This window comes from Passer montanus, unplaced genomic scaffold (genome assembly GCF_014805655.1).
Source record: "Passer montanus isolate IOZ18808 unplaced genomic scaffold, ASM1480565v1 scaffold50, whole genome shotgun sequence".
Taxonomy (NCBI): Eukaryota; Metazoa; Chordata; class Aves; order Passeriformes; family Passeridae; genus Passer; species Passer montanus.
The window spans coordinates 5,058,343-5,073,030 of record NW_024369930.1 but is presented as its reverse complement, the minus strand read 5'-3'; the positions used below and the strand labels follow the sequence as shown (position 1 = coordinate 5,073,030).

At 44.7% G+C, this 14,688-nt stretch overlaps 2 protein-coding genes across 2 annotated transcripts in view; one reads left to right on the top strand and one right to left on the bottom strand.

Annotated features, from left to right (window-relative positions):
* Positions 1 to 4,185, top strand: part of SLC26A5 (solute carrier family 26 member 5) — a 33,638-nt gene extending 29,453 nt beyond the window's left edge. Inside the window, exons 17-20 of the mRNA XM_039723753.1 lie at positions 412 to 522; positions 1,343 to 1,552; positions 1,809 to 1,863; positions 2,414 to 4,185. Of these exons, the coding sequence (XP_039579687.1) occupies positions 412 to 522; positions 1,343 to 1,552; positions 1,809 to 1,863; positions 2,414 to 2,556 (519 nt within the window). The 3' untranslated portion in view covers positions 2,557 to 4,185. The remainder of the gene's footprint in view (positions 1 to 411; positions 523 to 1,342; positions 1,553 to 1,808; positions 1,864 to 2,413) is intronic.
* A 1,970-nt stretch (positions 4,186 to 6,155) lies between these two features.
* On the bottom strand, positions 6,156 to 14,672 carry PSMC2 (proteasome 26S subunit, ATPase 2). Its single transcript, XM_039723759.1, has 12 exons — positions 14,510 to 14,672; positions 12,605 to 12,642; positions 11,343 to 11,424; positions 10,364 to 10,463; positions 9,912 to 10,043; positions 9,227 to 9,299; positions 8,987 to 9,082; positions 8,566 to 8,730; positions 7,985 to 8,072; positions 7,148 to 7,350; positions 6,512 to 6,608; positions 6,156 to 6,424 (listed from the first exon to the last, which is right to left on the bottom strand). The coding sequence occupies exons 1-12, from the start codon at positions 14,577 to 14,579 to the stop codon at positions 6,267 to 6,269; spliced, it is 1,302 nt and encodes a 433-aa protein (XP_039579693.1). The 5' UTR covers positions 14,580 to 14,672; the 3' UTR covers positions 6,156 to 6,266.
* Positions 14,673 to 14,688: the final 16 nt, after the last annotated feature.

Here is a 14,688-nt window from a genome sequence, read left to right as displayed (position 1 = left end):
AGCAGTGACCCGGTGACAACTGTGCCTCTTCTAACTTCTGAAACATTTTTCTGTAGCTCCCATGGCGAGTCTTGTACAAAACAGGTGGGTGGTACTTGCCCTCACAAAGCAAGAGATATTGGTGATTATTGCCCAAATGCACTTCTCTTTGCTCTCTGCACTTCAATCAGTTGAAACACGACACTCTCTGATATCAAGAAAAGAATGAGATGCATCTTTCCCTCATCTTGTTAACACAGTGCTTGCCAAGATGATTCTTTCTTTACACTGTTCTCACCCCCACCAAGGGAAGCTGGAAAATGCAGGCTTCTTATTTAAATTGATGGCAGTGATTAATTCAGTGCAAATTGATACTCCAGTGCCATCCTAACAAGCTGAATCTCCTCTGATCATACTTTCTTCTCCTGACAGACTGGAGTGGACCCTGGTGCCTTATTAAAAGCAAGGAGAAAAGCCCAGAAGCGCCATGCCAGGGAGATAAAGGCAGCAAATGAACTCAGAAAGAAAGCTGTGCTGAAGCTGGTGAGCTCTTCAGTAAATATTTACCTCTGCCTTATCAGCTTACAGGCTGCTCTCAGGTGTTACCTCTCTTGTGTTTCATACAAGCTGTGCTGCTTAGGGAGGAAGTGCTGTGCAGTGGGGACAGGTGGCTGAAGGAGCAGTGTCAGGATCAGAGGCTCACTGCTATATTGGATAATTATGTTGGGCTTTGATTGCATTCAGGTAGCACAAAGTAGCACTGAAACTCTCCACACTGTCATGCTGTCTCACCAGTGGTGTTGGCAGAAATCAAAGGGACTCTGCTCCTCCCCACACACTTGGAATAATAATAATGTAAGAATAATATATAATAAAATTAATTCTAATTAGCAACCCCTGTAACAAGAAGGTGCCATCCCCTCTGCTAATCCTGGCATGGCCCAGATACACTGAGAAGGGTTATTTGGGACATGCTTGTACTGTTATGCATATCTAAATTCACCACCATGGTGGGAGACTGTGTGATTTTGCCATGGGAAACCTAAAAGAGGCCTAACTTGAGAGCCCAACTGCTGTTCTTTATTTTGAATATATAGGTCTTGATGGAATCAGTCAGGGATAAGAGAAGGAAATGGAGTAAAAATGTGTCAGTAAAGTGTGTGACTGTTAAAAAGCTGGGCATAAGAGAACAAACCTTGATATACACAAGATAGGGAAGAGTGTGTGCACATCAAGCCAGTTTCTGTAGTGACCAGGAGCTTGTCAACTTTTAAAGGCTTAAAGAACATGAGTGAGGGGAGCAAAGGGATTTACATTGAAAAAGCATTGATTGCCTTTAAGCTTTATTCATCTTCTCTCCCAGACAAACGACGTAGAAGCAAGTGTAAAACATGAGATAGCAAGTGATGACTTACCTGTGAATGGAAAATTTGCAGATTCTAGTGTACAAGAAGACATGTCTCCTGATGAGCATGAACATTTTGTGGAGCCCAAATCAAATATTCACTCTTTAATTCTGGATTTCACCCCGGTGAACTTTGTGGATTCAGTTGGAGCAAAAACACTAAAATCAGTAAGTAGGGATTTTTTTCCCAGAAAGACCCACAGAAAACTTTTCAGATACCTAATAAGGAGCCTGTCAGCATGAGACATAACTGCCTGCTCAGATACAACCCAATATCTCACCTAATCACTGGTTTAATTTTGTAAGTTTTAGCTGAATACTGGGGAATGTGTACTCTGCAGCTTTCACAGTATTTGGCTTCCAGAACTGTGATGTGTATGGTGATGTATTATCTGCATTTAACTTCAGCTTAACTCTGTTGTAGATTATAAACGAATACAAAGAAGTTGGTGTATGTGTCTACATTGCCAGCTGTAGTGGTGAGTTGAGATTTTTTTTTTGTGATCTTTATGGGGGAGATTGTGTTTTAACTCCTTCCCTCTGCTCCCGAATTTCCTGCTGCCAGCAGTGCCTCAGTAGTATCAGCACTTCACATAAAATTGGACTTGAGGAAAAGCAAGCCCATATGTATTAGAGCCTTAACTTCAGTGAAAAGTAGAGCACTGATGAAATGAGCTTTGTGAGGACTGGATCCTGCTCCCATTTCTTCCAGCTGGCGAGTTGTGAATGCCACACTGAACTCACTGTCTTGAAATCATAGTGGTAATGTAATGAGGAAAAAAGCCTGAAATGTTCCAATATCCAATATTTGGGATTGCAGCATCTTCTGCCAAGAACAGGCCTCTGTCTGTGTCTGCATAGGCACAGACTGCTTGGAGTAGAAGTAGCATGTGATGCACTTGACTATTTGCAATGTTTTAGTAACAACAAGTAAGAGAACAAGTTCTCATCTTCTTCCTGGGATCCATTGTCTTCCATCTTTGTACTTGAGTGTATGTGCTGATGCCATGTTTGGGTTTTGTTTTGTAGGCCCTGTAATGAATGAGCTGACAAGACTGAATTTTTTTGATAAAAGTGTAACAAGAGAGTTGCTGTTTCACAGTATTCACGATGCTGTCCTTGCTTGCCAAGTGAAAGATCGGTCTGCTGCACAGGCTGACGCCAACCTTTGAAGAGTGGCATCGAGCAGAATGGGAGCCAGATTTATGCTGATGGAGATTCATCCTGAATATTTAATTTGCACAGTTTGAAGAGAGCCTGAGGCTGTTTGTACCTACGGGTATGGGGTGGTGCTTATTTTTTGTAGGAAGAGTAGATGAGGAAATGGAAGCCTTCATGCTCTTGAATTTTTTCCTTTGATCAGGGTATAGCCTTCCAATAATCAACAAGCACAAAATTATGCAAGAAAAGAAAATTTAGTGTGTTCTGCTGCAGTCAGAATGTGGTGGACAAGGTGACATTCCTATTCCTGTAGACAAAATGGGCACTTTAACTCACTACAAGTGGGATCTTGCAGGAGGTAACTGTTCTGCAAGTGCAATACACTGTACCAGTGTCTTTAAATAACTTTCTTAGATGACTTTTAAACCTGATGTCAACATCTGCATACAACAGATTGGTACAATTTATAATACTCTGCCAGCTGGATTAAGGAATTCACACTGGTGGCATTTAGCTGCTGCTGTTTTTAAACCTGGGTGGTAGAGTTATTTTTTTTTTAATACCTAACCTGTCTCAGCTATACCCAGTTCTTTATTTCTGCTCTAAATGAAGTCAGAAACTCATTGTTTAATTATTACATTATCAGTATCGTAGTTGCAGTGCCACAACTTGGTTAGGCTGTCTAGAAAAGAACACAGCTGATTTTAATCTTAAACTTAATTTAGCTTCAAAGTTTAAAGACAAAATTGTTTTAAGACAGGAGTGTAGCCTATTTAAGTTAAGAACTGATACCCTATATGCAGTCTCTTAAGCTGGAATGAAAGTTTAAGCAAGGTCTAAAGTTTCAATGGTCAAAAAAACAAAAAGGTACTTTTCTGTTGCCCATCTTCTTCCCAGTAGTGCTGCTTTTGCCACAGCTTTTAAGTGCTTTGAGAAATAGAGTTCAATATGGTACATGATTGGGTTTTTGGAAGAAAAAGGGTTTCTTTTCCTATTGTCAGCCTGGCCACTGCAGTATTGTCTCACTTCAGGTGTGAGGTGAAAAGCATGGAAATCACGCAAAAGAAATCTTCAATGCCCTGTTCCCCTCACAACAGTCACTGAAGCTCAGCAGAGGCAGGAACCTAAAAGTGTTTCTCTGTAGGTTATTTTGACAGCACAGGGCAAGTGGGGCATCAGTGACATTTCACTCAGCACCCTCAAATCACAGGTCCTGTGCATAAGGAATTCAGACACCTTCCTCATCTCTGGTCACAGAATGTAATATTTTATTTCAGGCTCTGTTACATTTAGGGCTTGCTTCAGGTAAACTGTTTCTGGGGACCAGGGAAGTTGGGGAAGATACTTAATTTCCTCAGACTCCCCTGCCCATAAGGATGGGAAGCTTTCTGCATCAGAAATTGCTGCTTAGCTGGAGTTCAAAGGATGAAGTGCATGCATGTGAAGACATTGTGTGTGCTTATTTAAACAACTTTTGGTACATTTTATAATGTTAAGTAGTTCAACAAACCTTTGTATCTACATACAGTATATTTTTCTACTTTCAGCTTGTTGCAGCTTCAGTTTTTAACTCTCTGGTCTCTTCAGTTCACATTGAAATCCTGTCAACTTCCAAAATAAAGTGATGTCACTTGTCAAAATTTTCTACTTTGTCTTGGTGAGACCCAGTATGAGGGACAGGCTGAGAGCCCCAGACACGAGTGTCTGCTGCCAAGGGAGGGGCCAGGAGAGGCTTCCACCTCCAGCCAGGTCTTCCCTGCTGTGCTGGTTCCTGTTCCTGCCTCCTGCCACCCCCATGAAGCCCTGTCCATTTCAGGCCTCACAGGGATACACAACTTCAGCTGGATCTCCCACCATGGTATGAACAGATGCACTTCCCAGGGAGCTGCTGAAATGCTGGACTGAAAACCTTTGCCCAGCCTTTCCCACATCCCAAACCATGTAGAACAAGTGCTCCTGCAACCTCCCAGCAGTGCTGGTACCTCATCCCACAGAACAAAATTTTCAGCAGCTTTTGCTCATCTCTTCCTGTGTTTTGCTGCCACCAGCTGAAGCACTGCCTGCCCTTGGGAGCCTGAGCCAGCCCCTAAAAAGGGAACCCACTTCCTCTTCCCTGCACTGATTACCAGACCACTATCCAAAAGCTAAATCCTATCTTAGGCTTGTCAGTGCCAGAATAAACAACCCCAGGTCCTTCAACCTTGCAACAGGGCTGCAGTTTGTCTGCAGGGACTGGGGAGTGCCTCCCCCCTGCTGCTGAAGCCCCACCACAGCAGATGGCACTGGATGGCCTAAATCTGGCTGGTACCTTGTAAAAATCAGGGTCATGTTCCTTTCCCCTCCTTTTTTTTCCAAGAGCCCTGATAATAAATTCAGGATATTTGGTAAGATCCAAACTCTTTCTCCATACTTCACTTACCCTTCTCAAATAAAAGCTACACTTGATTTCAAGTGCTGCTCCTGGTATACAGAGATAGTGCTGCTTTCTGAAAATGAGAAACATTCTGTCCCACCAATAAACTGGCATCCCTCCCTAAAATGTTCCTCCTGAAATGACACAGGAGTATTGAGATTGCCCAGGTTTCCCTATCAAGAAACTGACACCAGCCAGAATCCTAACCCTGTCCATGGCTGTATACTCTCCCTATTGCACACACTACTTATTTTTAAATAAAATAGAAGTAGCTTCATAATTTAAGCTTGATAAATTAATGAGTCTCATTTTGATACAACTGACAATAAAACTTCTCCCACTTCCAAGACAAAGCAGTTCCCAAAGGCTTTTTTTTCCCTCAGGTATTTCTTTAAGCTCTTCCAGCGCTTCTCCTGAAACCACTTTACCGCAACACTGGAAAGAAAAGGAAAATGGAAGGCTGTTGTTTTCTGTTGAGCACACCCAGCTCCACAGGAACTTGTCAGATGAATGAGGATTAACTTTCAAGGGTGCCTGTGGGGCCAACAATTCCCAGCCACTGCTCAGCTACAGAGCACCAGGACCTGTCTCAGTCATGCAGTGTGCAGCAGCAGCATCTCAGACAGTCCCACAGGGTATCCAAGTGCTCACTACCACACTGATGTCAAACCTCACAGCAGGAGCAGGGAAAGGGAATTTTCCATCCCATAGCACTAAAAAATTACACCTTCCTCCTCCTTGACCCATTTACTATTTTGCAAGACACAACAAAGAATCTCAGCAAAAGGGATAGAAAAACCACTGAATATAAAAAAAAACCAAGTTGTGATGGTATCAGAGCATCACCAAGGAAGGGAAAAAGTGTCCCTTCATGTCCTCCCTTAGCTGGGCAATGACTCAGACCACCACGAGTGCCTTCCCATGGCAGCTCCTGTTTTCCTGGGATATACAAGCGCTTCTCAGCACACCCAGAAACACTGGAGTCACTCAGGGGTCTTCCAGCATCTCTATGGCTCAGATTCAAGATTTGGGGTGTAGATGGTGACCAGACATCTAAACTTGGGATGCCTGACATTACCCAAGTATCTAATTTAAGATTATCTGTGGCTTAGGCCATGCTGCTGTAACCTCACTAAGATCTTTTCCCAACAGCATCAAGAGTCCACTGGAGTAGAACACTCACAATGAACACACTCCTACCATTTGGAACACTCCATTTATTTCTAGCTTCCAAAAACAAAACACCAATCACTACACTTGGATTTTTGTTCCACAGAAGTTTGGGGAACAGGAAGAAGGTTCCCAGGATTAGTTGTAGGTCATGTAGCGGGGGGTAGCGCTGAACTTGGCGTAGGATTTGATGACTTTGTTCACCGCCTCCAGGAAGTCCTTCTCGGTGGCGATCTTCCGGCGCGCCCGGATAGCGAACATTCCTGCCTCCGTGCAGACACTGCGGATCTCGGCGCCTGGAGAGACAGACAAACAGCTCAGCACTGACTGCCAGGCCACAGAGCACACAGAACTGAGTGAAGACAGAAATACATTCAGCTTACCCGTGCTGTTAGGACACAGCCGAGCCAGCAGCTCGAACCTGATGTCCCTCTCCACACTCATGGAACGAGCGTGGATCTTGAAGATGTGAGTTCGCCCCTGCAGAAAGGGAGGAGGACAGAGGTGTTCATGGCATGAAAGAGGTGATGACTCCAGCCTGCAGCTGTCTGCCTCCACAGCACAGGCAAATGGAAAATACATCTTGTATTTGCTGCCCAACTCTGGTTTCCCATGTCTGGACTGGAATGTCTAAGTGTCCATGACAGTAAAGTAAGAAAATAACTTTACAAAGGGCTTTCATCATAGAAGTACCTCAAGAAATTGCTCTCAAAAGAGCCAAACAAAACACATTCCAGCTTCTGATCTAAACTGTGGATCTGGTTAAAGGATTTTTTCTCTGTTGAGGCAGGAACATACAGTAATTACAGCTGCCTACAATGGCTTCTTGGCCAGGACGGAATCTGTGCAGCGTGGAAAAACCTTTGGCACATCTTTAATCCCCCATACTTCCATGTAGTTTCACATAATTTAAGAGTGCTGCATTTGCTGGTTCTCATAAACTTCCAGACAATGATGCCCTAACTTAAGAAGCACTCTGCTATCAGAACACTCTTGGCAGTGAAATAAAGAGTTCTCACCTCAAGATCAGGCAGGCTGAACTCTATCTTCCTGTCCAGCCTGCCAGGCCTCATCAGTGCTGGGTCCAGAGTGTCGGGTCTGTTTGTGGCCATCAGCACCTTGATGTTGCCCCGGGGGTCGAAGCCATCCAGCTGGTTGATGAGCTCTAGCATGGTGCGCTGCACCTCGTTGTCACCGCCAGCCCCGTCATCAAAACGAGCACCTGGAGAGGAGACACACGAGTTCACAGGGGGACAGGCAGCTCCAGGCCCTGGACACACAGGTGTCACAGTGGCTGCAACACAGGACACCTGGGAAAAGGATTCTGCAGTGCATACAAGTATTTGTGATGAGTTCAAAGGTCCTGAGTACAAAAGGGCCTCTATCTCCCTACCTAACAACTGCCAAGATGCTGGAATTCACCCATGTAGTTTTGTTTTGCCCTTTCCTCAGCCAAAACCATCCTTCTCCCCTGTCTATGTAAGAACTATTCTATTTTCAAAGGACTTTTCTTTTGAGAAAAAAATAATAATGTTCCAAAGTAACAAAGGCATTGAGTGTAGTCCAGAAGCTGAAGGGGGTTTAAGTTAACAGTACTTTTTTTGCAAACAAAATACAGAGGTTCTTCACTAAAGTTTGAATAATCTGGGTGTTCCAAATGTGCAAAAATGGCTTCCCATCTGGGCTATATAAAACCACTTCCTGACAGCTTCCTGGACACGGGGTGTGCTGGGAATAGTTTTGCTAACTCAGTATTTACAAGCACTTTTCTTGAAATGCAGCAACCCAGATATAGAACTACAAGAAAACCTGGAAGCTCTCACAGGAGATTAGAACCGTAGCTACTACAAACATACCTCCAATGGCATCAATCTCATCAAAGAATATAAGGCAAGCTTTTTTAGTTCTGGCCATTTCAAAGAGTTCACGAACCATTCGAGCTCCCTGAAAGCAAAAAATCAAGGTTTTGTTAGATATTTTAGGCACATTAAAGGAAAACTGTAAAAATCAAACTTTTCATGCTTCCAAATACTTCTAAGGTTCCAATGCAAAAACTCTTTATTTGTTCGCATATATAATGGGAGAAGTATAAAGCTTAAAGCAATTTGTAAAGGGAAGAAAAAATATTGCTTTTAAACTGAGAAGTACAGATGAAGTAATTTACCTCAGGGCCAACTGAAAAATAAGTGGCAGGGTTGGGAGCAGAATCCTAATTCCAGAGTCTTCCTGACGTGCAGATTGAACTCTGTACTGTAAAATCCCTCTCATAAGTGACAGCAAAGCTGAGGTCAGGCCACCATTGCCTGACCTGCAGTGATTTGTCTGATAGCTCCTGCCCCTGCAGCTTCCAAGTACATCCATCCCTTGCCCCCAGTGTCTGGCACCCCCAAGGGAACTCTGCAAAGCCCTCCAGCCTCCATTGAGTACTTGCTCTCACCTCTCCCACGTATTTCTGCACCAGCTCAGAGCCGATCACGCGGATGAAGCAGGCGTCAGTCCTGTTCGCCACCGCACGGGCACACAGCGTTTTGCCTGTGCCAGGTGGCCCAAACAAAAGCACTCCCTTGGGAGGCTCAATTCCAAGGTTCACAAATCTTTCAGGCTGTAACAAAGGGAGCCAGAAGGCAAGGTTATGTACAAATTAAAGATTATTATATCAAAGCATGTATGCAAATCAAGGAAATCGTTAATGAAGAGCAATGTAAACGAGGCTGGGCTGGATTTCACTTGGTAAAACCTGACTTCTTTCATTAAACTGTTTACACTCAATGACATTGTCTTTCCTTGTTTTTTCAGATGCTCAGAGAGGGCCAGAATACTTCCTAAATAATAGAAGCTTCAATCTGGAGGTTACTTACGTGAAGCAGAGGAGTTTCAACCACCTCTCTCAGCTTTTCAATCTGCTCTTTACAGCCACCAACATCACTGTAAGTGACATCAGGTTTTTCTTCTACCTGCACAACAAAGAGGTGAGTGAGCAGTTACCAGCCTGGTGCTGCAGATCTCCACGGGCTTTCAACAGCCCACAACAAAATCCAGTGAAAGGAATCAAAATTACAAGATAAAGCCACGTCAAAGTAAGTAAAGGCAACTCTCACTTGCATCATGGTGACTGTGGGATCAATCTTTGGAGGCAAGGGGATATGGATTTGGTACTTGTTTCTGTCCACCCTGGTGAGGAAGCACAAAGACTATTATTTTAACACTGGTTAAATAAAGTGTTATGTAGAAATAACTCTGTAAATGAGAAGCTGAATTCTTGAACTGTTCTTTTCTCAGGCAGCAAGACAGCCCAGCCCTGAAAGCTAATAGTCAGGAAGGCTAGATACTGGAATTCTTTCTGCAGAAAAGTTTTAATTCCAAAGTATTTTGAAAATTAAATTTCAAAATATCCCACAGAGCAAACTGGAAAAGTACTGTCTCTTAAAGTAAGAGGTTTTACCTCCTCAGTGAACATTTCCTGGATGCTTTGAATGTTAACCCCAGAGTGCCAAAGAAAGAGCCTACACAGGCTCCCTGAAAGCTGGGACTGCTGGGGCCTGAACTGAAAGGATGCAGTCCAATGACACATGGGTTATGTCAATTTTTGTCAAAATAACATCAAAACAAGATTCCAACAGAGCATGCACGTGAGTTACTGTCATCCAAGAGAAAAACAGCAGTGGTGTAATGTCACCACTGCAAAACCTGGAAATGTTGTCATTTGACCTGTCAAACTGTAACATGAGATAACTTAAGAGGAAGCTTCAGTCTGCAAGAAGACTCACAAGAACAGAAACTCACCCAACTCTCATGCCTTCTTCTATGTCAGTAGGTGCCACCTGGTCACTGAGATCCACCACAAACTTGGCAAATTGCTTGACATTGATAATGTACTTGGGATCCTCGGAGTCTGCATTGATGATCTTGGTGCACCTAACACACAGACACAATTGCACCTCCAGGCAGACAAACTGTTTGCTAAGCACGAGCATCAAGAGAGTGACATTCTCCAAACACACCAGAATACCTGCTCTGCTTGTGATTACACCATTACAGCCCCATACAACAACTGCAGAAGTAAGTACAAGTATGAAATACATCACACATAATCACAGTTCCTTTAGGATTCAGTGGTAAAAGCACTTTCAGTATGCACAACATGGACTTCATTTTTTAAAAGAAGTCCACACATAAGCTACACATCAGATTTTTAACACTATGGAGCTCTGCTGGAAGGGTAAGAGTGCTCCCACCTTGCAACTTGCAATGGTTGCTCGCTTTGGAGAGTTTGTTTATCTGCAGCCAGATCCCAAAGGGCAGGAGGAGCCAAGCCAGTGTCAGATTCCTTGATTCCTGCATGCAGCACAAACAAGATGAGGAGGAAACAGCTAAGTGGGATGTCAGCCATCCTTCCCACACCAAAACCTTAGAGACAACCCTGCAGGAAGTTTTTTGAGAGACGTCCAAAACAACACGCACACATATCTTGGATAGATTTCCTAAAAAACCAAGTTTCCTAAGGAAAGAGCCTACATGACTGTGCCAGCTGAGCATTCAAATCCCAGCCAATTCTGCAGTGAAGCCAATTCTGCAGTGTGGGGATGCTCACAGCAGGACAGAGCATTGATAGTGGATATCTACATTTCACTAAAGGAGTGAAACTCTTGAGTGTTTTCACTGAGCTCCAGTGCAAAGTATCAGAAACTAAGGGATTCACACAGATGAAAAACCTCATAAATCTTCCAAAACATGCACATAACAAGTGCCACTTCCATGATGGATTTAAAAGAATCAAGATTATTTTGCAAGAGAAATTTTGGTCTGCCTGGCAGAACTGAGAGCTGCTGCAGGATAAGCAACAGAGTAAAAAAAAAATATATCAGTGAAAGAAAAACTAGGAAACAAATTAATTGTTACTGTTATCACTATTTCATTATCTGGTGTCAGAAAGGGGCATTTGTTTCATGCCACCATTATATTTAAAAACCACAGTTTTGATTAAAAATGTGTTAAAGTACAAAATTACAAAATCAGATGTACAGATTAGCCCTGTCCAGTTGAGAAAAAACATCACCTAACAAGCAAAAATATCATGCTACCAAATAAAGAACTGTGTTCTTTTGAGAAAAATAACAACTAAAACACAATGCAGAAGTTGTTGGAAATCAACTTCTTGCAACACTTGTTTTGGTATCTGTGGCTCCTCTGTAGCTTTCTACAACACAAACATACCAGTGAGCTCATTGATTTTCTTGAGCAGTTGTTGAATATCATCTTCTACTTGCTTGATCTGCCTTGAGTACGTGCTCTGGCCCTGGAAAAGGAATATCACGTAGATTTCCTAAGTCAAATTATCTCATGTTTAGGAAAAAGTGACAAGAGCTGCTGCCCATCAAGAAGTTCAACAGACTGCCTTGGTGTAACAGCCAACCATTGATGACAGCCAAAAAAGACAGAATTCACTTCCAGAAACAATATTTCTGTTTGCAAAACTGAAGTGCAGCTACACACAAATGACCAATGGGGAAGGTGGAAATTTTCCACGTTTGTAAACTTCAATAATTTGTTTTTCTTTTAAACCTGTTCAGCCTTACTTTTTCAAACTATTTCTCCTATAGTTTAAAAAAGACTTAGTAAAATCATATATACAGAGAATTCAGAATACACTTTCTGAAAACCATCTGTACAAGTGCTTTAACTGCCTCACCCAACCTTTCCATCATCCACAGGGGACAGCAGAAGGATCAAGGGGCAAATCAGAATTCTTGCTTGTGATAAAATGCTGGTTTTGATCCAGATCTGCCTAACACAGGCAGATTTAGACCTGGATTTGCTGTACAATATCTGTTTTGTAGACCACTGTCAACAAAAAAAAGAAGCTGCAGTGGGTACCAGATGTATTTCAGAGCTTTGTAAAGGAGTCTTGGTGTCAACAAAATTCAGATTTCTGCGAAACACACCTAAGCTGCAAGTTTCATCCTTCAAGAGTTGTTCTGCAGACCAGCTGTGGAAAGGGTAGATTCCAACTTCCCAGTGGAAAGGGTAGGTTGGCATTTTAAGCCTTATTGTCTGTGGCAAGTGCCTCCCAACAGTGTGGTTTTTTAACATGATGGCTAAAAGCAAGTCAATTTGGTGGCAGGAGGGGGGTTTTAAATTTATTTTTTTTATAAACCAAGAAAACTGGCCAGTGGCAAAGCCCTAGTAAAGCCCTGGCTGTTAGAGCCCTATGGCAATCAGCAATGAGAAACAAAACAAAAACAGAGAAACAAACCCTTAATTACTTCCAAGTTAACAAACCCAGGATTATTTTTAGTGTTGCAGGCTGTGTCTCACTGGAAGGGGAAAAGGGAGGGAAGATTTTGGCAGGAGAGAAAAGCACCAGGAGAAGCAGAGTTACTCTCTGCCTGCTAAGTGCACACCCTCCACTCCTGCCCTGTGTTCCCCACAGGAGCTGCTCTGTGTCTGTAACCCTCCCACAGCTGAGTGATACTCACATATGTCTTCAGCAAGGCAATATCTCCTTCATCAAGAGCTGAAACAAGACAGGAGAGACTTAGCTTCCAGTTCTGAAAACAAAGCCAGCAGTATTAGTTCTGCTTCTAAAAGATCAAAACATGTGTTTTGGAGAGATTCTTTTGAGTTTCTACTTTTCACTGAAACGAAGTGGAACAAAAAAGCATCAGATATACAAAAATGAAACAGAGTCTCCAGATACTCTCTTCAGTCCAAAAACCTGCCCCACTCAGAGCTCACAGCAAGCAAGGCACTTCAACTCTGCTTCACTCTGAGTATCTCCCAGCCCATGACTGCTCAGAAAAGGGATGGAAGGTATCACAACTCCATCTTTTTAACTTTTTGTTTCTGGATGTTCAAGAAAGCATCAATGAAGAACTGTCACCACTTCCCACTAGAGATGTCTCTGCACAGAGGTGGCTCCAGTGACCCCTCTCCATTAACTAAGGAAAACACACCTCTGCTGGTGCCACTCTGCCTCAGCACTCTCACATCATTGCCACTTAAGAGATTTTCAATGCCCCTCTCCCTTCCCATCCCTGTTTCCTCTCTTGTCTAATTCCACTCTTTTTCAGACAGATGGAGCCCAAACCACCCAGTACTGGTGATGTGGGAGCAGCACGTGTTACACAGCATCCTGAAACCCTTCTGTGTTCATCTGTACTTCTTTCCTGACTATCTGTACCACTCCACTGATTGTTTTTTACAACCACCGAACACTCTGTTGCTATAATTTAAAATCTTTCTTGAATGGGAATAGTTCAAAGTCCATCACTAATTACATTTTGCACTGCTTGTGCTTACAGATGCTTTATTAAATATTTACTAACACGAAATAAAAAGCCACATTAAGTTAAAACACAAAGGGCAACCGGCAACTTTCACAGCGTGCCGGTATCCTGGGAAAACTCGGCCGCCTTCCCTCTCCTGCTTCCCCGGAATTCCGAATGACAGCGGCAGCACGGGGCAGCTCTGGGGCGCTCCCCACGGCGAGAGAAAGAAACTGTCACGGAATCGTCAAGGCTGGAAGAGACCTTCACCATCAGCCCAGCCGTGCCCCTGTAAGCCCAGAACCCGCCTGAACTCCTGCAGGGATGATGGCTCCCCCTCCCTGGGAAACCTATTACGATATCTGACCACCCGAACTGCCAATTATTGTTTTTTCTAGTATTTAATATGAGTCTCCCCTCCTCACCTTTAGGCCATTTCCTCGATTCCTCTCACTGCGGGCACGGCAGAAGAGACCAGCCCTCACCTGACCACAGCTCCTTTCAGGGACGTGTAACACCATTGTGCCACGTTTTGAGGGCCATTTTAAGTACAGAAATAAGTATTAAATCACAAAAGGCGTTTTTCCTCTCACGATGAGGAAACTCGACATTTTAGGAACCTTTTGTAAAACAACAATACTTAGGAGGCGGACGGTCCCTTCCTTCCCTGAGGATCTCTGCGGTTTCCCGGGCCAGCCCCGGGCGGTGCTTGCTCCGCGCCCCTCACGGCCGGCTCTGCGTGAGGGCTGGCCCGGCTCGGCCCCTCAGGGCCCGGCTCGGCCTCTCACGGCCCGGCTCGGCCTCTCACGGCCCGGCTCGGCCCCTCACGGCCCGGCTCTGGTCAGGCCCGGCTCGGCCCCTCAGGGCCCGGCTCGGCCCCGCTTCCCTCCCGCCAGCGGCGGCACCGCCCGGGCCCGGGCCGGGATGAGGGGCAGTCCCGGGGCGGCGGCCGCAGAGCCAGAGCGCACATGAGAGACATTTTTAATGCTTTTTAGTCCCTTTTCCCCCGCCGCTCCTCCAGCCCCGCCGTTCCTGGCACCGACATGGCCGCCGGCGGCGCCGCCCCACTCCCGCCCCGGGCGCTGCTCGGACACTGTCCTCGCCGTGGGCGCTCACCGCGGATGGGTTTGTCCTCCTTCTCCTCCTCCTTGGTTTTCCTCTGGTCGGCTCCCAGGTAATCCGGCATCGCGCCCGCCCGCCTTACGCAGCACGGCGCCGCTTCCGCCCGGAACACAAACCAGGGTGCACCGCGGCCGGCGCGCAGGCAACTCCTTTCCCCCCGGCGCCGCGGCCGC